General features: G+C 44.9%; 1 protein-coding gene across 1 annotated transcript; it reads left to right on the forward strand.

Moving 5' to 3' along the window:
• Positions 1-17121: 17121 nt before the first annotated feature.
• On the forward strand, positions 17122-21394 carry LOC123132917 (isopentenyl-diphosphate Delta-isomerase I). The gene is made up of 6 exons (XM_044552547.1): positions 17122-17505; positions 17865-17920; positions 19114-19205; positions 20440-20542; positions 20656-20793; positions 20937-21394. The coding sequence occupies exons 1-6, from the start codon at positions 17249-17251 to the stop codon at positions 21185-21187; spliced, it is 897 nt and encodes a 298-aa protein (XP_044408482.1). The 5' UTR covers positions 17122-17248; the 3' UTR covers positions 21188-21394.
• Positions 21395-27865: the final 6471 nt, after the last annotated feature.

A 27865-nucleotide genomic window follows, 5' to 3' on the forward strand; every position in this document is an offset into this window, starting at 1 on the left:
CCGTTAGCCATAGTAGTAGAACTAATAGTTGGCGAGCAACTTCATGGAGACACGATGATGGAGATCATGATGATGGAGATCATGGTGTCATGCCGGTGACGAAGATGATCATGGCGCCCCGAAGATGGAGATCAAAGGAGCTATATGATATTGGCCATATCATGTCACTATTTGATTGCATGTGATGTTTATCATGTTTTTGCATCTTATTTGCTTAGAACGACGGTAGTAAATAAGATGATACCTCATAATAATTTCAAGAAAGTGTTCCCCCTAACTGTGCACCGTTGCGAAAGTTCGTTGTTTCGAAGCACCACGTGATGATCGGGTGTGATAGATTCCAACGTCCACATACAACGGGTGTAAGACAAATTTACACATGCAAAACACTTAGGTTAACTTGACGAGCCTAGCATGTACAGACATGGCCTCGGAACTCAAGAAACCGAAAGGTCGAACATGAGTCGTATGGAAGATACGATCAACATGGGGATGTTCACCGATGATGACTAGTCCGTCTCACGTGATGATCGGACACGGCCTAGCTGACTCGGATCATATATCACTTAGATGACTAGAGGGATGTCTAATCCGAGTGGGAGTTCACTAAATAATTTGATTAGATGAACTTAATTATCATGAACTTAGTCTAAAAACCTTTGCAAAAATGTCTTGTAGATCAAATGGCCAACGCTCATGTCAACCTCAACTTCAACGCATTCCTAGAGAAAACCAAGCTGAAAGATGATGGCAGCAACTATTCAGACTGGGTCCGGAACCTGAGGATCATCCTCATAGCTGCCAAGAAAGCATATGTCCTAGAAGGACCGCTAGGTGAAGCACCCATCCCAGAGAACCAAGACGTTATGAATGCTTGGCAGTCACGTGCTGATGATTACTCCCTCATTCAGTGCGGCATGCTTTACAGCTTAGAACCGGGGCTCCAAAAGCGTTTTGAGCAACACTGAGCATATGAGATGTTCGAAGAGCTGAAAATGGTTTCCCAAGCTCATGCCCGGGTCGAGAGATATGAAGTCTCTGAAGGAAATATGCCCTAGAGGCAATAATAAAGTTATTATTTATTTTCTTATATCATGATAAATGTTTATTATTCATGCTAGAATTGTATTAACCGGAAACATAATACATGTGTGAATACATAGACAAACATAGTGTCACTAGTATGCCTCTACTTGACTAGCTCGTTTATCAAAGATGGTTATGTTTCCTAGACATGGACAAAAGAGTTGTCATTTGATTAACGGGATCACATCATTAGGAGAATGATGTGATTGACATGACCCATTCCGTTAGCCTAGCACTTGATCGTTTAGTATGTTGCTATTGCTTTCTTCATGACTTATACATGTTCCTGTAACTATGAGATTATGCAACTCCCGTTTACCGGAGGAACACTTTGGGTGCTACCAAACGTCACAACGTAACTGGGTGATTATAAAGGAGTACTACAGGTGTCTCCAAAGGTACATGTTGGGTTGGCGTATTTCGAGATTAGGTTTTGTCACTCCGATTGTCGGAGAGGTATCTCTGGGCCCTCTCGGTAATGCACATCACTATAAGCCTTGCAAGCAATGTAGCTAATGAGTTAGTTACGGAATGATGCATTACGTAACGAGTAAAGAGACTTGCCGGTAACGAGATTGAACTAGGTATTGGATACCGACGATCGAATCTCGGGCAAGTAACATACCGATGACAAAGGGAACAACGTATGTTGTTATGCGGTTTGACCGATAAAGATCTTCGTAGAATATGTAGGAGCCAATATGGGCATCCAGGTTCCGCTATTGGTTATTGACCAGAATAGTTCTAGGTCATGTCTACATAGTTCTCGAACCCGTAGGGTCCGCACGCTTAACGTTACGATGACAGTTTTATTATGAGTTTATAAGTTTTGATGTACCGAAGTTTGTTCGGAGTCCCGGATGTGATCACGGACATGACGAGGAGTCTCGAAATGGTCGAGACATAAAGATTGATATATTGGACGACTATATTCGGATACCGGAAGTGTTCCGGACGTTTTCGGAGAAAACCGGAGTGCCGGAGGGTTACCGGAACCCCCCCGGGAGAGATAATGGGCCACATGGGCCTTGGTGGAAAGAGAGAGGGGCGGCCAGGGTGGGCCGCGCACCCCCTCTCCCTCTGGTCCGAATTGGACTAGGAGGGGGGGCGGTGCCCCCCTCTTTCCTTCCCCCCTCTCCCCCTTCCTTCCCCCTCCTAGTAGGAGTAGGAAAGGGGGAGTCCTACTCCTACTAGGAGGAGGACTCCTCCTCCTTGGCGCACCCACAAGGGCCGGCCGGCCTCCCCCCTCCCTCCTTTATATACGGGGGCAGGGGGCACCCCATGACACACAAGTTGATCTACGGATCGTTCCTTAGCCGTGTGCGGTACCCCCCTCCACCATATTCCACCTCGGTCATATCGTCGCGGAGTTTAGGCGAAGCCCTGCGCCGGTAGAGCATCATCATCATCACCACGCCGTCGTGCTGACGGAACTCATCCCCGAAGCTTTGCTGGATCGGAGCCCGGGGATCGTCATCGAGCTGAACGTGTGCTGAACTCGGAGATGTCGTACGTTCGGTACTTGGATCGGTCGGATCGTGAAAACGTACGACTACATCAACCGCGTTGTCATAACGCTTCCGCTTACGGTCTACGAGGGTACATGGACAACACTCTCTCCTATCGTTGCTATGCCATCACCATGATCTTGCGTGTACATAGGAATTTTTTTGAAATTACTATGTTCCCCAACAGTGGCATCCGAGCCTAGGTTTTATGCGTAGATGTTATATGCACGAGTAGAACACAAGTGAGTTGTGGGTGATACAAGTCATACTGCTTACCAGCATGTCATACTTTGGTTCAGCGATATTGTTGGATGAAGCGGCCCGGACCGATATTACGCGTACGCTTATGCGAGACTGGTTTTACCGCCGTGCTTTGCACACAGGTGACTAGCGGGTGTCTGTTTCTCCAAGTTTAGTTGAACCGAGTGTGGCTACGCCCGGTCCTTGAGAAGGTTAAAACAGCACTAACTTGACGAACTATCGTTGTGGTTTTGATGCGTAGGTAAGAACGGTTCTTGCTTAGCCCGTAGCAGCCACGTAAAATTTGCAACAACAAAGTAGAGGACGTCTAACTTGTTTTTGCAGGGCATGTTGTGATGTGGTATGGTCAAGACGTGATGAGATATAAGTTGTTGTATGAGATGATCATGTTTTGTTGAAGTTATCGGCAACTGGCAGAAGCCCTATGGTTGTCTCTTTGTTGCATAAGATGCAAGTGCCAAATAATTGCTTTACTTTATCGCTATGCGATAGCAATAGTTGCAAGAGCAATAGTTGGCGAGACGACCATGTGACGACACATTGATATAGATCAAGATGATGAAGATCATGGTGTCGTGCCGGTGACGATAGAGATCATGATAGTACTTTGGAGATGGAGATCAAAGGCGCAAGATGATCATGGCCATATCATGTCACATATTTTGATTGCATATGATGTTTATCTGTTATACATCTTATTCTGTTTTGTTTGACAGTAGCATTTTAAGATGATCTCTCACTAATTATCAAGAAGTGTTCTCCCTGAGTATGCACCATTGCGAAAGTTCTTCGTGCTGAGACACCACGTGATGATCGGGTGTGATAGGCTCTACGTTCAAATACAACGGGTGCAAAACAGTTGCACACGCGGAATACTCAGGTTAAACTTGACGAGCCTAGCATATACAGATATGGCCTCGGAACACGGAGACCGAAAGGTCGAGCGTGAATCATATAGTAGATATGATCAACATAGTGATGTTCACCATTGAAAACTACTCCATCTCACGTGATGATCGGACATGGTTTAGTTGATTTGGATCACGTGATCACTTAGATGACTAGAGAGATGTCTGTCTAAGTGGGAGTTCTTAAGTAATATGATTAATTGAACTTTAATTTATCATGAACTTAGTCCTGGTAGTATTTTGCAAATTATGTTGTAGATCAATAGCTCGCGTTGTTGCTTTCCATATGTTTTTTATATGTGTTCCTAGAGAAAACTATGTTGAAAGATGTTAGTAGCAATGATGCGGATTGGATCCGTGATCTGAGGTTTATCCTCATTGCTGCACAGAAGAATTATGTCCTTGATGCACCGCTAGGTGACAAACCTATTGCAGGAGCAGATGCAGACGTTATGAACGTTTGGCTAGCTCAATATGATGACTACTTGATAGTTTAGTGCACCATGCTTAACGGCTTAGAATCGGGACTTCAAAGACGTTTTGAACGTCATGGACCATATGAGATGTTCCAGGAATTGAAGTTAATATTTCAAGCAAATACCCGAGTTGAGAGATATGAAGTCTCCAACAAGTTCTATAGCTAAAAGATGGAGGAGAATCGCTCAACTAGTGAGCATGTGCTCAGATTGTCTGGGTACTACAATCGCTTGAATCAAGTGGGAGTTAATCTTCCAGATAAGATAGTGATTGACAGAGTTCTCTAGTCACCATCACTAAGTTAGTAGAACTTTGTGATGAACTATAGTATGCAAGGGATGACGAAAACGATTCCCGAGCTCTTCGTGATGTTGAAATCGACGAAGGTAGAAATCAAGAAAGAGCATCAAGTGTTGATGATTGACAAGACCACTAGTTTCAAGAAAAGGGCAAAGGGAAAGAAAGGGAAACTTCAAGTAGAATGGCAAACAAGTTGTCACTCCCGTGAAGAAGACCAAAGCTGGACCAAAGCCTGAAACTGAGTGCTTACACTGCAAAGGAAATGGTCACTGGAAGCGGAAATGCCCTAAATATTTGGTGGATAAGAAGGATGGCAAAGTGAACAAGGGTATATTTGATATACAGGTGTTTGATGTGTGCCTTACTAGTGTTTATAGTAGCCCCTGAGTATTTGATACTTGTTCGGTTGCTAAGATTAGTAACTCGAAACAGGAGTTACATAATAAACAGAGACTAGTTGAGGGGAAGTGACGATGAGTGTTGGAAATAGTTCCAAGATTGATATGATCATCATCACACACTCCCTATATTTTGAGATTAGTGTTAAACCTAAATAAATGTTATTTAGCGTTTGCGTTGAGCATGAATATGATTTGATCATGTTTATTGCGATACAGTTATTCATTTGAAGTTAAAGAATAATTGTTATTCTGTTTACATGAATAAGACCTTCGATGGTTATACACCCAATGAAAATAGTTTGTTGGATCTCGATCGTAGTGATACACATATTCATAATATTGATGCCAAAAGATGCAAAGTTAATAATGATAGTGCAACTTATTTGTGGCACTGCCGTTTGGGTCATATCGATGTAAAGCGCATGAAGAAACTCCATAAAGATGGATTTTCGGAATCACTTGGTTATGAATCATTTGATGCTTGCGAACCGTGCCTTTTGGGCAAGATGACTAAAACTCCGTTCTCCGGAACAATGGAACAAGCTACTAACTTATTGGAAATAATACATACCGATGTATGCGATCCAATGAGTGTTGATGCTCGTGGCAAGTACCGTTATTTTCTGAGCTTCACAAGATGATTTGAGCAGATATGGGTATATCTACTTGATAAAACATAAGTCTGAAATAATTGAAAGGTTCAAACAATTTCAGAGTGAAGTGGAAAAATCATCGTAACAAGAAAATAAAGTTTCTACGATCTGATCGCGGAGACGAATATTTGAGTTACGAGTTTGGTCTTCAATTAAAAACAATGTGGAATAGTTTCACAGCTCACGCCACCTGGAACACCACAACGTTATGGTGTGTCCGAACGTCATAACTGCACTTTATTGGATATGGTGCGATCTATGATGTCTCTTATCGGTTTTACCACTATCGTTTTGGGGTTATGCATTAGAGACAGCTGCATTCACGTTTAAAAGGGCACCATCTAAATCCGTTGAGACGACACCGTATGAACTATGGTTTAGCAGTAAACCTAAGTTGTCGTTTCTTAAAGTTTGGAGTTGCGATGCTTATATGAAAAAGTTTCAACCTGATAAGCTCGAACCCAAATCAGAGAAGTGCGTCTTCATAGAATACCCAAAGGTAATTGTTGGGTACATCTTCTATCACAGATCCGAAGGCAAACATTCGTTGCTAAGAATGGATCCTTTCTAGAGAAGGAGTTTCTCTCGAAAGAAGTGAGTGGGAGGAAAGTAGAACTTGATAAGGTAATTGTACCTTCTCCTGAATTGGAAAATAGTTCATCACTGAAAACAGTTCCAGTGATTCCTACACCAATTAGTGAGGAAGCTAATGATGATGATCATGAAACTTCAGAACAAGTTACTACAGAACCTCGTAGATCAACCAGAGTAAGATCCGCACCAGAGTGGTACAGTAATCCTGTTCTGGAAGTCGTGTTACTAGACCATGATGAACCTACGAACTATGAAGAAGCGATGGTGAGCCCAGATTCCGCAAAATGGCTTGAGGCCATGAAATCTGAGATGGGATCCATGTATGAGAACAAAGTGTGGACTTTGGTGGACTTGCCCGATGATCGGCAAGCCATAGAAAATAAATGGATCTTCAAGAGGAAGACGGACATTGATAGTAGTGTTACTATCTACAAAGCTCGAATTGTCGCAAAAGGTTTTCGACAAGTTCAAGGTGTTGAATACAATGAGGTTTTCTCACTCGTATCGATGCTTAAAAGTCTGTCCGAATCATGTTAGCAATTGCCACATTTTATGAAATCTGGCAAAAGGATATCAAAAATGCATTCCTTAATGGATTTATTAAAGAAGAGTTGTATATGATGCAACCAGAAGGTTTTGTCAATCCTAAAGGTGCTAACAAAGTGTGCAAGCTCCAGCGATCCATTTATGGACTGGTGCAAGCCTCTCGGAGTTGGAATATACGCTTTGATGAGTTGATCAAAGCATATGGTTTTATACAAATTTTTGAAGAAGCCTGTATTTACAAGAAAGTGAGTGGGAGCTCTGTAGCATTTCTAATATTATATGTGCAAGACATATCGTTGATTGGAAATGATATAGAATTTCTGGATAGCATAAAAGGATACTTGAATAAAAAGTTTTTCAATGAAAGACCTCGATGAAGCTGCTTACATATTGAGCATCAAGATCTATTGAGATAGATCAAGACGCTTGATAAGTTTTTCAATAAGTACATACCTTGTCAAGATTTTGAAATAGTTCAAAATGGAACAGTCAAAGAAAGTGTTCTTGCCTGTGTTGCAAAGGTGTGAAATTGAGTAAGACTCAAGACCTGACCACGGCAGAAAATAGAAAGAGAATGAAAGTCATTCCCTATGCATTAGTCATAGGTTCTATAAAAGTATGCCATGCTATGGACTAGACCTATTGTATACTCTGCCCTGGTTTGGCAAGGGAGTACAATAGTGATCTAGGAAGTAGATCACTGGACATTGGTAAAAAATTATCCTTAGTAGAATAAGGATATGTTTCTCGATTATGGAGGTGATAAAAGAGTTCGTCGTAAAGAGTTACATCGATGCAAGCTTTTACACCGATCCAGATGACTCTAAGTCTCAATCTGGATACATATTGAAAGTGGGAGCAATTAGCTAGAGTAGCTCCGTGCAAAGCATTGTAGACATAGAATATTTGCAAAATACATATGACTCTGTAATATGACAGACCCGTTGACTAAACTTCTCTCACAAGCAAAACATGATCATACCTTAGTACTCTTTGGGTGTTAATCACATAGCAATGTGAACTAGATTATTGACTCTAGTAAACCCTTTGGGTGTTGATCACATGACGATGTGAACTATGGGTATTAATCACATACAGATGTGAATATTGGTGTTAAATCACATGCTGATGTGAACTAGATTATTGACTCTAGTGCAAGTGGGAGACTGAAGGAAATATGCCCTAGAGGCAATAATAAAGTTATTATTTATTTTCTTATATCATGATAAATGTTTATTATTCATGCTAGAATTGTATTAACCGGAAACATAATACATGTGTGAATACATAGACAAACATAGTGTCACTAGTATGCCTCTACTTGACTAGCTCGTTTATCAAAGATGGTTATGTTTCCTAGCCATGGACAAAGAGTTGTCATTTGATTAACGGGATCACATCATTAGGAGAATGATGTGATTGACATGACCCATTCCGTTAGCCTAGCACTTGATCGTTTAGTATGTTGCTATTGCTTTCTTCATGACTTATACATGTTCCTGTAACTATGAGATTATGCAACTCCCGTTTACCGGAGGAACACTTTGGGTGCTACCAAACGTCACAACGTAACTGGGTGATTATAAAGGAGTACTACAGGTGTCTCCAAAGGTACATGTTGGGTTGGCGTATTTCGAGATTAGGTTTTGTCACTCTGATTGTCGGAGAGGTATCTCTGGGCCCTCTCGGTAATGCACATCACTATAAGCCTTGCAAGCAATGTAGCTAATGAGTTAGTTACGGAATGATGCATTACGTAACGAGTAAAGAGACTTGCCGGTAACGAGATTGAACTAGGTATTGGATACCGACGATCGAATCTCGGGCAAGTAACATACCGATGACAAAGGGAACAACGTATGTTGTTATGCGGTTTGACTGATAAAGATCTTCGTAGAATATGTAGGATCCAATATGGGCATCCAGGTTCCGCTATTGGTTATTGACCAAGAATAGTTCTAGGTCATCTCTACATAGTTCTCGAACCCGTAGGGTCCGCACGCTTAACGTTACGATGACAGTTTTATTATGAGTTTATAAGTTTTGATATACCGAAGTTTGTTCGGAGTCCCGGATGTGATCACGGACATGACGAGGAGTCTCGAAATGGTCGAGACATAAAGATTGATATATTGGACGACTATATTCGGACACCGGAAGTGTTCCGGACGTTTTCGGAGAAAACCGGAGTGCCGGAGGGTTACCGGAACCCCCTCGGGAGAGATAATGGGCCACATGGGCCTTGGTGGAAAGAGAGAGGGGCGGCCAGGGTGGGCCGCGGGCCCCCTCTCCCTCTGGTCCAAATTGGACTAGGAGGGGGGGCGGCGCCCCCCTCTTTCCTTTCCCCCTCTCCCCCTTCCTTCCCCCTCCTAGTAGGAGTAGGAAAGGGGGAGTCCTACTCCTACTAGGAGGAGGACTCCTCCTCCTTGGCGCGCCCACAAGGGCCGGCCGGCCTCCCCCCTCCCTCCTTTATATACGGGGGCAGGGGGCACCCCATGGCACACAAGTTGATCTACGGATCGTTCCTTAGCCGTGTGCGGTACCCCCCTCCACCATATTCCACCTCGGTCATATCGTCGCGGAGTTTAGGCGAAGCCCTGCGCCGGTAGAGCATCATCATCGTCACCACGCCGTCGTGCTGACGGAACTCATCCCCGAAGCTTTGCTGGATCGGAGCCCAGGGATCGTCATCGAGATGAACGTGTGCTGAACTCGGAGGTGTCGTACGTTCGGTACTTGGATCGGTCGGATCGTGAAGACGTACGACTACATCAACCGTGTTGTCATAACGCTTCCGCTTATGGTCTACGAGGGTACGTGGACAACACTCTCTCCTCTCGTTGCTATGCCATCACCATGATCTTGCGTGTACGTAGGATTTTTTTTTGAAATTACTACGTTCCCCAACAGTCTCCGACAAGTTCTACAGTTGTAAGATGGAGCAAAATAGTTCTGTCAGTGAGCACATACTCAAAATGTCTGGGTTGCACAACCGCTTGTCCCAGCTGGACATTAACCTCCCGGACGAGGCGGTCATTGACAGAATCCTTCAGTCGCTCCCACCTAGCTATAAGAGCTTTGGGATGAACTACAATATGCAGGGGATGGTGAAAACTATTCCTGAAGTATTTTCAATGCTGCAGCGGAGGTAGAAATCAAAAAGGAGCATCAAGTGTTGATGGTCAATAAAACCACTAGTTTCAAGAAAGGCAAGGTTAAGAAGAACTTCAAGAAGGACGGCAAGGGAGTTGCCGCGCCCGGTAAACCAGCTGCCGGGAAGAAGCCAAAGAATGGACCCAAACCTGAGACTGAGTGCTTTTATTGCAAGGGAAAGGGACACTGGAAGCGGAACTGCCCCAAATACTTAGCGGACAAAAAGGCCGGCAACACTAAAGGTATATGTGATATACATGTAATTGATGTGTACCTTACCAGTACTCGTAGTAGCTCCTGGGTATTTGATACCGGTGCGGTTGCTCATATTTGTAACTCAAAGCAGGAGCTACGGAATAAGCGGAGACTGGCGAAGGACAAGGTGACGATGCACGTCGGGAATGGTTCCAAGGTCGATGTGATCGCCATCGGCATGCTACCTCTATATTTACCTACGGGATTAGTTTTAAACCTCAATAATTATTATTTAGTGCCATCTTTGAGCATGAACATTGTATCTGGATCTCGTTTAATACGAGATGGCTACTCATTTAAATCCGAGAATAATGGTTGTTCTATTTATATGAGAGATATGTTTTATGGTCATGCCCCACTGGTCAATGGTTTATTCTTGATGAATCTCGAACATGATGTTACACATATTCATAGTGTGAATACCAAAAGATGTAAGGTTGATAATGATAGTCCCACATACTTGTGGCACTACCTCCTTGGTCACATTGGTGTCAAGCGCATGAAGAAGATCCATGCTGATGGACTTTTAGAGTATCTCGATTATGAATCATTTGACACATGCGAACCATGCCTTATGGGCAAAATGACCAAGACTCTGTTCTCCGGAACAATGGAGCGAGCAACCAACTTATTTGGAAATCATACATACTGATGTGTGCGGTCCAATGAGCGTTGAGGCTCGCGGAGGCTATCGTTATGTTTTCACTCTCACTGATGACTTAAGTAGATATGGGTATGTCTACTTGATGAAACACAAGTCTGAGACCTTTGAAAAGTTCAAGGAATTTCAGAATGAGGTAGAGAATCAACGTGACCAAAAAATAAAGTTCTTACGATCAGATCATGGACGAGAATATATAAGTCACGAATTTGGTACACACTTAAGGAAATGTGGAATTGTTTCACAACTCACGCCGCCTGGAACACCTCAGCGTAACAGTGTGCCCGAACGTCGTAATCGCACTCTATTGGATATGGTGCGATCTATGATGTCACTCACCAATTTACCGCTATCATTCTGGGGATACACTCTAGAGACAACTACATTCACTTTAAATAGGGCACCATCTAAATCCGTTGAGACGACACCGTATGAATTATGGTTTGTAAAGAAACCTAAGCTGTCGTTTCTGAAAGTTTGGGGATGCGATGCTTATGTCAAGAAACTTCAACCTGAAAAGCTTGAACCCAAGTCGGAAAAATGCGTCTTCATAAGATACCCTAAGGAAACCATTGGGTATACCTTCTACCTTAGATCCGAAGGCAAGATCTTTGTTGCCATGAACGGGTCCTTTCTGGAGAAAGAGTTTCTCCCGAAAGAAGTAAGTGGGAGGAAAGTAGAACTTGATGAAGTACTTCCTCTTGAACCGGAAAGTAGCGCAACTCAGGAAGATGTTTCTGTGGTGCCTGCACCGACTAGAGAGGAAGTTAATGATGATGATCAAGGTACTTCAGATCAAGTTGCTACTGAACTTCATAGGTCCACAAGGACACGTTCCACACCAGAATGGTATGGCAACCCTGTCCTGGAAATCATGTTGTTAGACAACGGTGAACCTTCGAACTATGAAGAAGCGATGGCGGGCCCAGATTCCAACAAATGGCTTGAAGCCATGCAATCCGAGATAGGATCCATGTATGAAAACAAAGTATGGACTTTGACAGACTTGCCCGATGATCGGCGAGCGATAGAAAACAAATGGATCTTTAAGAAGAAGATGGACGCGGATGGTAATGTTGCCATCTATAAAGCTTGACTTGTCGCTAAGGGTTATCGGCAAGTTCAAGGGGTTGACTACGATGAGACTTTCTCTCCCGTAGCGAAGCTGAAGTCCGTCCGAATCATGTTAGCAATTGCCGCATACTATGATTATGAGATATGGCAGATGGACGTCAAAATGGCATTCCTTAACGGCTATCTTAAGGAAGAATTGTATATGATGCAGCCGGAAGGTTTTGTCGATCCAGAGAATGCTAACAAGGTATGCAAACTCCAGCGATCCATTTATGGGTTGGTGCAAGCATCTCAGAGTTGGAACATTCGCTTTGATGAGATGATCAAAGCGTTTGGGTTTATGCAAACTTATGGAGAAGCCTGCGTTTACAAGAAAGTGAGTGGGAGCTCTGTAGCATTTCTCATATTATATGTAGATGCCATACTTTTGATGGGAAATGATATATAACTTTTGAACAACATTAAAGCCTACTTGAATAAGTGTTTTCAATGAAGGACCTTGGAGAAGCTGCTTACATATTAGGCATCAAGATCTATAGGGATAGATCAACACGCCTCATAGGTCTTTCACAAAGCACATACCTTGATAAGATATTAAAGAAGTTCAATATGGATCAGTCAAAGAAAGGTTTCTTGCATGTATTGCAAGGTGTGAGATTGAGCTCGGCTCAATGCCCGACCACGGCAGAAGATATAGAAGAGATGAGTGTCATCCCCTATGCCTCAGCCATAGGGTCTATTATGTATGCCATGCTGTGTACCAGACCTGATGTAAACCTTGCCGTAAGTTTGGTAGGAAGGTACCAAAGTAATCCCGGCAAGGAACACTGGACAGCGGTCAAGAATATCCTGAAGTACCTGAAGAGGACTAAGGATATGTTTCTCGTTTATGGAGGTGACGAAGAGCTCGTCGTAAAGGGTTACGAAGATGCTAGCTTCGACACGGATCTGGATGACTCTAAGTCACAAACCGGATACGTGTATATTTTGAATGGAGGGGCAATAAGCTGTTGCAGTTGCAAGCAGAGCGTCGTGGCGGGATCTACATGTGAAGCGGAGTACATGGCAGCCTCGGAGGCAGCGCATGAAGCAATCTGGATGAAGGAGTTCATCACCGACCTAGGAGTCATACCCAATGCGTCAGGGCCAATCACCCTCTTCTGTGACAACACTGGAGCTATTGCCCTTGCCAAGGAGCCCAGGTTTCACAAGAAGACCAGGCACATCAAGCGTCGCTTCAACTCCATTCGTGAAAATGTTCAAGATGGAGACATAGATATTTGCAAAGTGCATACGGATCTGAATGTCGCAGATCCATTGACTAAACCTCTTCCGCGAGCAAAACATGATCAACACCAGAACTCTATGGGTGTTTGATTCATCACAATGTAACTAGATTATTGACTCTAGTGCAAGTGGGAGACTGTTGGAAATATGCCCTAGAGGCAATAATAAAATGATTACTATTATATTTCCTTGTTCATGATAATTGTTTATTATTCATGCTATAATTGTGTTATCCGGAAATCGTAATACATGTGTGAATAAATAGACCACAACATGTCCCTAGTAAGCCTCTAGTTGACTAGCTCGTTGATCAACAAATAGTCATGGTTTCCTGACTATGGACATTGGATGTCGTTGATAATGGGATCACATCATTAGGAGAATGATGTGATGGACAAGACCCAATCCTAAGCATAGCACAAGATCGTGTAGTTCGTTTGCTAGAGCTTTTCCAATGTCAAGTATCATTTCCTTAGACCATGAGATCGTGTAACTCCCGGATACCGTAGGAGGCTTTGGGTGTACCAAACGTCACAACGTAACTAGGTGACTATAAAGGTATACTACAGGTATCCTCGAAAGTATCTGTTGGGTTGACACGGATCGAGACTGGGATTTGTCACTTTGTATGACGGAGAGGTATCTCTGGGCCCACTCGGTAATGCATCATCATAATGAGCTCAATGTGACCAAGTGTTTGGTCACGGGATCATGCATTACGGTACGAGTAAAGTGACTTGCCGGTAACGAGATTGAACGAGTTATTGGGATACCGACGATCGAATCTCGGGCAAGTAACGTACCGATTGACAAAGGGAATTGTATACGGGATTACTTGAATCCTCGACATCGTGGTTCATCCGATGAGATCATCGAGGAGCATGTGGGAGCCAACATGGGTATCCAGATCCTGCTGTTGGTTATTGACCGGAGAGTCGTCTCGATCATGTCTGCATGTCTCCCGAACCCGTAGGGTCTACACACTTAAGGTTCGGTGATGCTAGGGTTGTAGAGATATTAGTATGCGGAAACCCGAAAGTTGTTCAGAGTCCCGGATGAGATCCCAAACGTCACTAGGAGTTCCGGAATGGTCCGGAGGTAAAGAATTATATATAGGAAGTCCAGTTTCGGGCACCGGGAAAGTTTCGGGGGTCACCGATATTGTACCGGGACCACCGGAAGGGTCCCGGGGGTCCACCGGGTGGGGCCACCTATCCCGGAGGGCCACGTGGGCTGAAACGGGAAGGGAGCCAGCCCCTGATGGGCTGGTGCACCCCCCTTGGGCCTCCCTTGCGCCTAGGGTTGGAAACCCTAGGGGTGGGGGGCGCCCCACTTGACTTGGGGGGCAAGTCCCCCCCTAGGCCGCCCCCCCTGGAGATGGGATCTCCAGGGCCGGCGCACCCCCTAGGCCCCCTATATAAAGAGGAGGGGAGGGAGGGCAGCCGCACCCTAGTCCCTGGCGCCTCCCTCTCCCCGTACCACCTCTCCCTCTCGCTGAGCTTGGCGAAGCCCTGCCGAGATCACCGCTACTTCCACCACCACGCCGTCGTGCTGCTGTATCTTCATCAACCTCTCCTTCCCCCTTGCTGGATCAAGAAGGAGGAGACGTCTTCCTAACCGTACGTGTGTTGAACGCGGAGGTGCTGTCCGTTCAGCACTAGGATCATTGGTGATTTGGATCACGACGAGTACGACTCCCTCAACCCCGTTCTCTTGAACGCTTCCGCTCGCGATCTACAAGGGTATGTAGATGCACTCCTCTCTCTCGTTGCTAGATGAACTCCATAGATTGATCTTGGTGAAGCGTAGAAATTTTTTATTTTCTGCAACGTTCCCCAACATTTACACCATAAATAAATTACATGATAAACATGCTAGGTAGCATTCAACATAAAAAAATTCTGCTTTTTATCATTTACCTACTCAAGGACAAGTAGGAATTAAGCTTGGGATGTTGATACATCTCCAATGTAACTATAAATTTTGATTGTTACATGCTATTATATTATCAATCTTGAATACTTTTTATATAATTTTATATCATTTTGGGGGACTAACCTATTAACTCAGTGCCTAGTGCTAGTTGTTGTTTTCTACTTGTTTTGGTTTTCCAGGAAATCTGTACCAAACGGAGTCCAAATGCTACGAAACTTTTTGACGATTTTTTTCTGGACAGAAGACACCCTAGAAGCTTTGTGAGAGACCAGACGATAAACGGGGAGACGACAAGGCAACATGGCGCGCCGGGGGGTAGGCACGCCCTGTTACCTTGTGGGCTTCATGTGGCTCCGTCTGACTTAATTTCACTTCTATAAATTCTCAAATGTTGGGAAACCCCTAAAGAGTCACCCGAAACAATTTTTCCGCCGCTGCAAGCTTCTGTTCTTGCGCGATATCATCTGGAGGCCTTTCCCAGTACTCTACCGGAGGGGAATCGATCATGGATGGCTTCTAAATCAACCTCGCTGCCCTTTCGATGATGTGTGAGTAGTTCACCACAGACCTATGGGTCCATAGCTAGTAACTAGATGGCCGATTCTCTCTCTTTGATCTTCAATACAATATTCTCCTCGATATTCTCGGAGTTCTATCCGATGTAATCTTCTTTTGCGGTGTGTTTGTTGGGATCCGACGAATTATGGATTTATGATCACATTATTCATTGGAAGTAGCCGAGTCTTTCATGAACTTTATGATGCATGATTGTTATATTATCCATTTGGTTTGACCAACTAGATTGATTTATCTTCAGTGGTAGGGTGTTTTGTAATGATTTCAATCTTGCGGTGTCCTCATCCAATGACAAAAGGGGTAGCGAGGCGCGTATTTGTATTGTTGCCATTAAAAGTAAAACGATGGGGTTTAATCATATTGCTTAATTTTATTCTATCTACATCATGTCATCATACTTCATGCATTACTCTATTTCTTATGAACTTAATACGTATAGAGGCAAGCATAGAAATGCTCCCGAAATGGAGTAATAGTAGTAAATGCAGGCATGAGCCGGTCTACTTGTCACAGACGTGATGTCCATATACATAATCATTACGGTGAATAACATCATAACTATGCGCCTTCCTATGAATTGCCCAATTGTAATTTGTTTACCCACTATATGCTAGTTTTGAAAAAGAAGACTCTAGTGAAAATTATGCCCCCCGGTCTACTTTAATCATATTACTAAAATGAAAAATACCTTGCTGTAATTTATTTACTTTTCTTTTTATTTATCTACCACTACAAGATTTAATCCTTACAAGTAACGAGTTCAAGGGGGTTGATAACCCTCTTGCCTTTGTTGGGTGCAAGTATTTGCTTTTGTGTGTGTAGGTGTTGTTTAATAGAATTTGTGTGGTTCTCCTATTGGTTCGATAATCTTGATTCTCAGTGAGAGAAATACTACCAGCTACTATATTGCTTCACCCTTCCTCTTCAGGAAAAATTCTAATACAACTCACAAGTAGCAAATGGCTGCTCTAGAGCGGCATGAATGCGGGCAGCTGGCGCCAGGTAGGAACGCACGCGTGCGAGGGTGGAGAGTTTTAGGTGTGCCAGGATGGTAAGAAGCGGAAATGACGGTTGTCCGGACGCCCGCAAAGAGCTCATAGTTTGTTTTCGGTTTGTGGGAGAGAGTACGTCCGGACCACCATGAAAACGGATGCAGGGCACTGTTGGATGGCACAACGTGTTCAGACCGCGGCCTGGACGGCTGCGGGGGGTTTGAAGGTGAGCGTTGGAGATGCCATTGACCCTTGCGGAGGGAAAAAGAAAAGAAAAATGTGGGTTCGCCATCCAAGAATAATCACCATCTCACACACGTGGTTATGCTTCTTCAACGCCCATTAAACATGTGTCCGGCATTGTAAAAGTTTGAAAACGCAGGGCATCGTACTTCTCTTGGACCTGTTTTTCCAAGCGATACTTATGTTGGACTCACTCGGGAGTCGAGACATCATCAAACAGAAGTAGTAGCAGACCTCTTCTCTTCTGTTCATGTGACCCACCGCACCCGCCACCCCGCTAACAGTACAGTTAACCCCCAAATCCAGCCGTCGCGAGCATCTCCCTCCACCTTTCCACCATGGCGGCCTCGGCGGCGCGTTCCCTCGCGCTCTTCTCCTCCGCCGCCTCGCTCGGCCTCGGGCGCGCCTCGTCCCGCCTCGCGCTCACCTCCTCCTCCTCCTCCCACTCGGGGCTTCTCCCCCGGCCGGCGCTCGCCTTCCGCGGGCGCTCCTCGTTCGCCGCCACGGCCGTCGTGATGGGGAAGGCCGGCGCCGTCGACGCCGAGGCGGACGCGGGGATGGACGCCGTCCAGCGCCGGCTCATGTTCGACGACGAGTGAGTGTCCCGACCCCCCTATCTCGTCTCGTCAACTTGTCCTGACTCTGCTGTGAATTGCGCCCGTCTCCTCGTGGAATTTGTCGTTAAATCCGAGGTTTCCGTTTGGTGCTTTGCTGTGAAGAATATTGTTAATTTTGTAGGTTTGGATGAATTTTCTAACCGGGCCATTCCCCTTTCTGTCACCAGGTTCAGGGGATTAGCATAAGCATCTCTTCTTTTCTTTGGCTGTCTAGCTTTGATGCCGTTAGCATATTGACATATTTAGGTTGCACAACTATAAAACTTAAACTGAGATAGATTGTCGCTTCCGTTTTATCTTCTGTCAGTACAACTGAAGTGTTGAATTTCCCATGCAGGTGCATATTAGTCGATGAACATGACAATGTCATTGGCCACGAGTCTAAGTATAACTGTACGTGTTAATCATTTCCTTCATGTCTTTGTGATTGTGTTCCGTAATACCTCATTTTATCATCCATGCTGTCTGCAATATTATCTTCATATTCGGTTAGATAGCTATTGTGTGTTTGACAACATCCATTGAGCTGCTAAAAATTTCTTGGTATTGCCATCAACAATGAATCTTTTGTTAGTTGGATGGGTACTCGAGTTTGGCTTAACTTTTTCTATGACCTCTGGCCCATGGAAGGGGGTTTGTGCCAAGGTACTAGGGAATTGCATTGGATCATACTATTCCAATTTCCAAGCAGTCTCCAACATTTTTTTTTAATCCTGACCAATAGGGTAATGAAGATGGCTTCAAGTACTATTTTTACTAGTAGGTTGTATGTGCTTTGCACGTGAATTGTGTGAGAGGGAGAAATTCTGTACAAAATATATATAGACTTTAAAAATAGCTGGTCACAAGTCTTTCACCTTGAACGAAAATTCACAAGGTAATCATAAATGAAAACTTTTTTGTTCAAGAGATATAAAAATTGGAGCAAGAAAATGTATGGAAGAGTCTAGAATAGAATAGAAGATTGTGGAGATGGTACATGTGATAAATGCATTCTCCATTAGAACTTAGAAGGGGTGTACTAAGTATAATCATGGAAAAATTCGGATTCAAGGAGGCATCGTACTGCCAGCAACACTTGGATTTGCCACCTCTCGACCATCGGATCGAGTTCATCCAATAGTCTGTATTCAAAGTTACTCCCTTCGTTCACAAAATAAGATGTTCTGACTTTTTTATGAATCGGATGTATATAGACACGTCTTAGTGTGTCTGTTCACTCATTTCAGTCCGTATGGAATCCATATTGAAATATCCAAAACATCTTATATTTGTAAACGGAGGGAGCATTTGTATACTATATGGTGGTACAGATAAAGAAAAAAAATCATTAAGAAGAGAAGCAAACAACTTTTCCAGCCAATACAAACTTCAGGTGGAATTTTGAGGCACATTGACAGCAAAATGAGATGAGCAGGAGCTAATTAAATGCATAATTATGATTTTTTCTATCATCAGTTCATCACATGGAATTTGCATGCTTTGCTGTTTGGTAGCTTGTTGCATTTCAACTGAAGAACTAGGATTGAAGTATCTGTTTTAGCAGCAATCAGTTTTGTTTATTAATTGCGGTCTTGTAATTTTAGGCCATCTCATGGAAAAGATAGAATCAGGGCATGCCCTTCACAGAGCGTTCAGTGTTTTTCTTTTCAACTCCAAATATGAATTGTTACTTCAGGTATATACAACTTCCATTTTACCATGTATCTTGACTATGATCCACTTCTGTTATAGTTTCCAATCAATTAGGTGATATGGTTATTTTGTTATGAAGCTTAAGAATGCAAAGTCGCGTTTTGTTTTCAAGATTAGTTCGGGTGATTAAGTCTAGTGTATGTAAGGATGTGTGCATAGCACAGTCAAGTTAAAAAAAGATCAATTCCAGAGGTATCTAGGAGCTTTGGCATAGATTAGCTTGTGGTGAATCTAAGAGGAGTTGGGTTAGCTGGGCTAGTAATCATGCAAACAGTTATATGCCCATGTATGAAAGTGTAATCTATAGCTTGGTTCATCTACATTTCAACTTGAAACTACAATCAAACTTAGTCTGGTTTCACATCTTCGCTGTCAGGCCTATTTTTTATGTGAGATGTCTTGGCCTAGTTGCTGCCCCAAGGTTAAAAAATGTTGGATATTGGTTTCACATCTGTGACTCCAGCATATATGATGTCAGATATCGGATGGTGTATCAGATGATATATAGTTGTATCAGTGGAAAATACCTCTATTTGTTTGCTATTCTTATTCATATCATGTCTTTTTTGTGAAATTAGATGTAGAATAACAATGCTTGAGCATAGTGAGTATGTGAATGATTGATTTTTGACTAGTTGATCATGAAATACGTAGTAATAAATATAGACTCGTGGGATATTCTGCAACGTAAGAAAGTACATTGTAGATGTTATATCCCAAATTTAAGCATATTCTTTCAATCTTCAATAATTTGACGAACTTGTAAATGCATCATATTATTCCTAACACTTTTTTAATAGAGAATCATTGCCATATACAGATACGTCCATATCAGTGGAAACGTTAGGTGAAATGTCTGCCATTTTGGTTGATATATAGGCTGATATGTGTGAAAAATGATATTTTCATAAACGGCTGCATCGGTTTTGGTAGGCTGCGAACACTGATATATCTTGTTCTAAGTAAGATCATTTCGGCGGTTGGTAAGGCCCTGCTTTGGAGGGTGCAATCTCCAGTCCTTCCTTCACTCCTGTTAAGACGAACTGTTGAACTTGCTACACAGAAATAGGGCAGCACACCTGACCTGAATCATATGTTAGCATCTTTTTATACTGCCTTAACCTGCAACTTTGTTTCTTCTTTTTATCACTAGCATATCATATAAATATTTCTTACATTTCTATTACAGACAATTTGTAATATTGTACTCTTTACAGCAACGGTCTACGACAAAAGTGACATTTCCACTTGTCTGGACAAACACTTGCTGTAGCCACCCTTTACACCGTGAGTCTGAGCTCATTGAGGAGAACTGCCAAGGTACATCAATCTGCCCTGAGGCGTGAAGACTGGTTTCATAACATTAGTTGCACAATCCACATTATTGCTTCCACCTTACTGAACACCAGTCGCAATCTTTTATTCTGGTTCAGGGGTCAGAAATGCAGCACAGAGGAAACTATTTGACGAACTGGGAATACAGGCTGAAGATTTACCAGTTGACCAATTCATCCCACTCGGGAAGATGCTTTACAAGGCTCCATCTGATGGAAAATGGGGCGAACACGAACGTAAATACTTGCCTTTATGTTCATAACTGACGCATTTCCAGTTTTAATGCAATTTTGTGTTTTGTGGCACGTTGTCCCTATCTGTAGTATTTCAAAGTGCTGACTTATAGATCTTGTGGCCTCTTGATTTGTGGTTATTTTAGTGGACTACCTCCTGTTCATGGTTCGGGACGTGAAGCTCAACCCAAACCCCGAAGAAGTGTCCGACGTCAAGTACGTGAACCGTGACGAGCTGAAGCAGCTGATTAAGAAAGCAGATGACGGGGAAGGTGGCATCAAGCTGTCCCCTTGGTTCAGGCTGGTGGTGGACAACTTCCTGATGGGCTGGTGGGATCATGTTGAGCAAGGGACTCTGAAGGAGGCTGCCGACATGAAAGCCATTCATAAGTTGTAGAACGTGTAGAGCGTCAGGTACTGCTGTTGTTATTCGATAGAGAAATAAACACAGCTGCTGCTGCTGCTGTATGTGTGTGTCTTTCATTTCATTTCTTCTTTCCCTTTTGTTCACAGATGTTTTTTCTTCTTCTTATTGTCGTTGAGAAATTTGGGCTGCATATTTTATAAAAAAAGCCTTTCAATAAAGAGCCTCCTCTCACAATCATACAAGAGCTCTGTTGTTTTGTTACAGGGTGATTCATCCATTCGATGAGGGTGCTAGTTTGAGACAATAGGTATTTTTTCTTCCTGAAACTTGAAAATTCAGTGGGCCGTGAGCAGGATAATGGACCGGGCTGCCAATCTAAACGGTGAACCTGTCGACCAGAAGTGTCTCAAAAAAATCAAAACTGTCGGCCAGACGGCCGAATGTGCGTTGCCATTTGCAGCCATAGCGTTTCTCAAAAAAAAAATGCAGCCATAGCTTGCTCAATAAAATAAAATAAAATAGCAGCCATGGCCTTGCTTCAATTTTTACTTTTTGCAGCCATGGCCTTTTAACGAGTTCCCAGTCATGGCTTGAGTATATCTTACAAATTTAGTTCAGGCTGATGAAAACCACATAATCGAAGAGCTATATATATGCGTTTCTTTTGTTTGCAAGGTATATACGGTTCAGTGACCAGGAAAGCTTCAGATTCTCCTATATCCCACCGGAAGAGCGTGTATTTTTGTGGTAGTTGCACTTGTGGCGGGCGACATTCGATCGCCTCAACGCTGAACTTACCACGCTTTCCCTGGATCGGTGCATGCATCCATGTTAGCTAGCGCCACACGGTACGAGAGCAACCGGCCAACGCGGCATGCCATACATGTATTCTTTTTTTTTGAGGGAAAAAACGTTGCCATACATGTATTCTACTCAGTCACTGCTTGCTGATCGATTCCCGACAGAAGCAGCCTCGTGATTAACGACAGCGAGGACATAAATAAAAGAGGAACCGAATACGACCGGAGAAATAGCAGCCGGCGGCCAATCGGTCTGCAGCGCGAGCCAGCCCATGACGCTGACGGGCACGGACGAAGGCCGTCGCCTTCCGCCGTACGCACTGACCGCCGTGGCACAGCGAATGCGACGGTGCAGGACGACGCAAGAACCTCGCCGCTCGCTCGATCCCGCGCCAACGACGAGAAAAAAAGTCCGGAAAATCATCCAACGGATAAGACCTCCTCGTCAGTCACAGCATTTTTCTAATAATAGAGCATATTCCCGTAAAAAAAGCATGTTTGGGATGCACGGATTTTATTAATAAGGATCAGTTTGATGGTCGTTTACAGCGGGAACCGGAGAATGTTGTTTATTTCCGCGTTGTAAGCGAGATCTGACGAACTACTCTTTGGCCCAATAACCGTGCATTGCCCCCCTTGCCGACAGGTGCAGTTGCAAATGTAGGAAGGAGAATTGTAGTACGTTTATTTATATGCAGTCTAGAGCCGGAAAAGAGCACATGAGATCGACACGATGACACGCACGATGCCGCCGCCACGTGTGTCCTTTTCTCCCCGAGAACATGCACGGCACAACCACATCTCTTCTGAAGTGAAAAGTTCCATGGTGGATTGATCACTCACTCGAGTAGTTGAGTTAATCAGGACCTCATGGGAAGCGAAAGAGAGGATGTGACATGAGGATCGATCGAGGTCACAAACGGGGCGGTGTCGTGGTCCAGCACCAACACCACCTGCCACCAACCACGATCCGATCAGTATCAATACTAGCCGATTAGACTACCCATAATAGATAGTAACATAGAGTAGTTACATGCCCATGTTACTAATTTATGTTACTATTTCTATAGTGGGGGTAATATATGTGTGTTAGCATGCGTAACATTTTATTTATTAAGCTATAGACTCATCTTGCCTTGATATGTGTGATGTTACTCATACTATTAGTAACTAGCTATGTTGTCATATGCCTCTCTTTCTTTCTTTATTGCTTGCCACATTATCTATTTTATTTAAATATGTGTGATGTTACTACCTATGTTACTCCCACTGTGGTTAGTCTTTCGTAGTACATTTTTACACCACCAACGAGCAGAACGGGTGAAAGAAGCAATGGAGGAAGGAAAGAGGCGTCGCCCCGCGACCCCCGCGTCGCCTAGCTCTGGCGACACGGGGGTAGAAACCATAGCGCCGCCACAGTCCCCGCCCCCTTCCCCACCTGTCTCGCCGCCGCCAGAGGGCGTCCGCCGGCGAAGCCCGGGCCGGCCCCGAGGAAGGCAGCGGCAGGGCGCTATCCCTGGCCAGTCTGGCGCGTCGAGAGGGGAGATCCGCCGGCGCCCTCTGGAGCCTGGGATCTGTGCGCCTGGCTGCGTGCTCGTCCAACGCCTGGTGCGCGTGCCCTTGGCTGCGCGTCGATGGGGTTGGGCGCGGCCACGGCTGCGGGGATGCCCCGGGATGGTGGCGGCGGGGACCGCTCCCTTTCGGTGGTGTCCGGATCTGAGGCGGCGGCCTCGCTGGTGCGGACGGCGCTCCCCGGCGGCGGGAGTGTTCGTCGGTGAGGTAGGCTGGTTCCCCTCGGCTGCGCGGGCAGCGAGGTCCCGGTGGGCGCAGGTCTTGGCGCTTGGAGGCCCCGGGCTCCCCGGGTCAGATCGGAGGTGATCCTGGTCCGCTCGTGATGCATGACCTCCGGCCGGCCTGGATCTCCGGCGTACTAGCGCCGGCGGATGTGGTGGCTGGCTCGGAGGTGGCGGCAGGGTGCTTGGCCGGGGGAAACCCTTGGCCGCCGGTGGCGGTCACGGCGTCGATGGCGTCCCGGACGCCATTCCCTCCTTGGTGGCGGCGCCGAGGCTAAACATCCCCTGCCTCCCCCTTCCCCTGCGCCCGGGTGAAAACCCTAGCCCCGGTGGCTAAGCGGCGGCGGCGCCACAGCGTCGTCACCTTCTTGAAGGCCCCGACTTGGGCATGGGGATGCTGGGTGTGTATTGCGAGCTTGTCTGGTTCCTGGTGGCGGCCCTTCCGGCCGTGTCTCCGATGGGGACCTCGCCCTTCCTCACCCTGTACATGCCGTGGTGGAGCGGTACTTCATCTCATTCATTGATGGCGGCGAGGATCGGCGGCATGGCGCTGTGGAGGCTCGCCGCCCGATGCACGGAGATGGACTCGCGCAGGAGGAGGTTGTTGTCTGGCGTCATGGTGACGTCGATGGCAGAGTGGCCAGACAAGGTAGAAGCCTCAATATGATCTGAAGACGGACCTGCGGAAGATGGTGGCGACGACACACGAGTGCGTCTGACCGGATTGTGCCCCAGACCCGGTATGTGGCTCGGCTGGGGCTTCCGAATATGTTTCGGTTTCCGGCTTTTTGATGTTAGACTTAGGTGAGTGGTTTGAGTAGTGGCCCAGCTAACACCCCTTCATCACTTTGGATAGGAGTAGTGGCATGTGTTGCCAAGATGGTGGATTCAGGCTTATTGTTGTAAAACTTTGTAAGGTCCTCGAGAATAATCAATAAAATGACCGTATGCATCTACCAGATGCAGAGGTCGGGGATCATCCTCCTTTTCTAAAAAAAAAGAGGCGTCGCCCAACAACCTCCTCCCCCTCCTCCGTCCACACAATTATCGCCACTAGCTTGGGGCCTAGGAACTTGAAAAACTCGCAATTAGCTTTTTTGATTGGTTGAGTCGACTACCCCCCCCCCCCCCCCCCCCCCCCCAAAAAAAAAGGCCGAGTGGACTACAAACCTAGTAATTTTTCTTTCTTCTGTGCAAAGCTAGTAGCACTACTCGTCCCAAGCAAAAAGGGTCACTGTCGGGGCGAAAGCTAATTGCGAGTTGTGAAATGCGATTTGGACAATGGCGGTCACGTGGGAAAAAGCTTGCTTTCACAGTTCAGTGCTCTAGCCACTCGTCCTACTCATCACTCTTGTACGCATGGGGGGCAGGGCCGGGCCGTCCATGCCATCTTCTACCATGGTCTTCCCTTTGGTTCAGACTTCAGAATCAGAGGCATCAGATATTCAGATACAGAGATACTATGCAGTACTAGTTGCACATATTACGTCTACCTGAACCTGACGCAACTAAACTCGGACAATTCTGTCTGGCCAGTGGCCGTAGATATCTCGAATCAGAGGCTCGGTCCAGCCGTCACCTACTTATGCTAAGCTATGCATTAGGTGTCCCGTCGTCGCAAACAAGCTCTCTCGCATGGTGTGTCACCTCACCTACCACCATGAGAGGAGAGTGGAGAGCGACCCGAAGAATACAGAGAAGGACGGACGGATAGGGGAGATGCACAGGGATGACAAGTCGTAGAGGCAACCAAACCAACCAGGTGGCGGACGTGGGCAGTGGCACAGCGCGGGTAGACCACCGGCAGCGCACCCAAAAAACATGTACCCCAGACCGAGCCGCAAGTCGGCTTGCCGCGTTCACATTGCGATTTGGATTTGGATTCGGGCGCCCGACTAGCTAGCTGGCTAGCTGACCGGGTCCAGGAAGCGGCCACGGGGCGGCCTCCGCTGGGCCTGGCTACAGGCTACTAGTACGGTCCTGCTGCACGGCACGCACGTCTCGGCGTTTGCAAGGGATCTAAACTCGTCAATTAAACAAAAATAATTGCCCGGTCGATCGATGAATAACCGAACGAAAACACTGAAGCATGAACCCGCACGACCACACAGACAGAAATCAATAAACTTCTAATGGCATTTCCAACATTGATCTGCAAATTTTCTTCGGTATCCGTCTGCTAACAGAATGACCAATCAGTGGATACCAATGCAGAAACCGACCATCTAATACTGCCAGCATATAGCCGACTTCCATTTTTTCAAAGTCTGTATGTTAAAATAGCCACGTACATAGTCTAAAATAGTTCAAATTCAACCGTAGTTCTAATTATAAAAGTACACTCCAACAATATTGTCCCCTTGGCCCCTTGATCGCTCACAGATGCTCAATCAGATCTTCCTCCATTGCTCGTGAGTTGCTTGATGCCAAATCTATTGATGCATTTGACCAAACTTTTTAAATGTGGCCGGATTTTGATTGGGAAGTTCGATAGGATCACCCATATATTCAAATTCAAGACCCGTGGCTACATTCTCAACCTCATCCTCCGCGATCATGTTGTGCATGATCACACAATAGGTCATCACCTTCCACAACGTCATCGGATCCCATTGTTTAGCGGGTCCACAAGCAACTTCAAAACGTGCCTGCAGAACTCCAAAAGCCCTCTCACCATTCTTTCTAACCGCTTCTTGTCTTTGGGCAAAGTAAGACTTTTTCTGACCAACTGGGTTAGAAATGTTGTTCACATAGGTAGCCAAGGAGGATAAATACCGTCAACCAGATAGTATCTGACGCGGAGCGTCCTACATACATCATCATGTCAAGAGTCCGTTTGACAAGTGACACGTGCGGCATCTACTTCACATACAAAGAGGCGAATCATCTCCTTTACTGGTGCTCACTCGACCCCTTCGAGGATGGTATACTACTTGACACTCCCTCTCGTGTGTATGCATAGGTATTGTCGAAACTTCACGGATGTCGAGGAGGAGTGCGAGCGCCAAGGAACAGCTACACAATCCGCGAGGGAAGCATGGAAGCGGAGACGGAATGTAATGCGCGAGTAATTAAGCTACAATAATCCTTTGTGAATGAGGCCACATCACCACTGTTACTGTTGCTAATCTCGCTTATATTCAAATCGGTTCGAATTTAAATTTAAATTAAAGTCCAAAAACAGAAGTTTTCAAATGCCAAAACTAAAATGTACAAACAATTCATAAGTATTATTGGTGAAGAGACCAAGGTTTTATTAAATGTTTAAGTGCTCAAAATTGATTAAAGTAGTGTCTTAAACAATTAGATACCCTTTATAATTTAAAAAATATCAGACTATTTTAATTACGAGTGAAACCTTTTGTGGCTATGGGTTATTTTGTAACTCAAATTCTGGAGCTAGTTGTATGTTTTAGCACAACTATTTTGCTTACTAAAATAATGGAAACAGGTTGTAATAAAGATAAAAACAAAAAAATATAAAGAAAAAGAAAACAACGCACCCCCAGTCCACCTGGGCCTTGGCCCACTACACCGGCCTAGCCCACCTCCACTTCACCCCCTCCTCTGTACAGGAGATGGGGGGGGGGATCGTGGCACACATCCACGGCCATGGCAGTGGCCATGGTTTGTGTGGCGGCCATCGGCCGCGCCCTCCCCCTACAAAACCTCTCCGAGGCTGAAACCTGTAGGATCAAAAGTAAGTCTAGAGGGGGGGGGTTGATTAGACTACTGGATCAAATAAAAATTTAGCCTTTTCCCAATTTTAAGTCTTGGTAGATTTTAGCAACTTAGCACAAGTCAAGCAATCAACCTACACATGCAATTCTAAGAGTGTAGCAACGGAAATTAAAACATTGCATATGAAGGTAAAGGGAAGGGTTTGGAGAAGGCAAACGCAATGTAACATGGAGATTTTTGGCGTGGTTTCAATCTCTCTCTTTTTGGTAATTGATGATAACATATAGATCAAAGCTTCGACAAATGATAATATGAATGGAATACATCGTCGTTTTGAGAAGTATGTGATAAGCAAGAGCTCCCCCTGAATTTGTGCACTATTTAAAATTTGCTTTGAATGCAAATGCACAATCGATTAGGATCATGGGTCACTC

The sequence above is a fragment of the Triticum aestivum genome, chromosome 1B, assembly GCF_018294505.1.
Source record: "Triticum aestivum cultivar Chinese Spring chromosome 1B, IWGSC CS RefSeq v2.1, whole genome shotgun sequence".
Taxonomy (NCBI): domain Eukaryota; kingdom Viridiplantae; phylum Streptophyta; class Magnoliopsida; order Poales; family Poaceae; genus Triticum; species Triticum aestivum.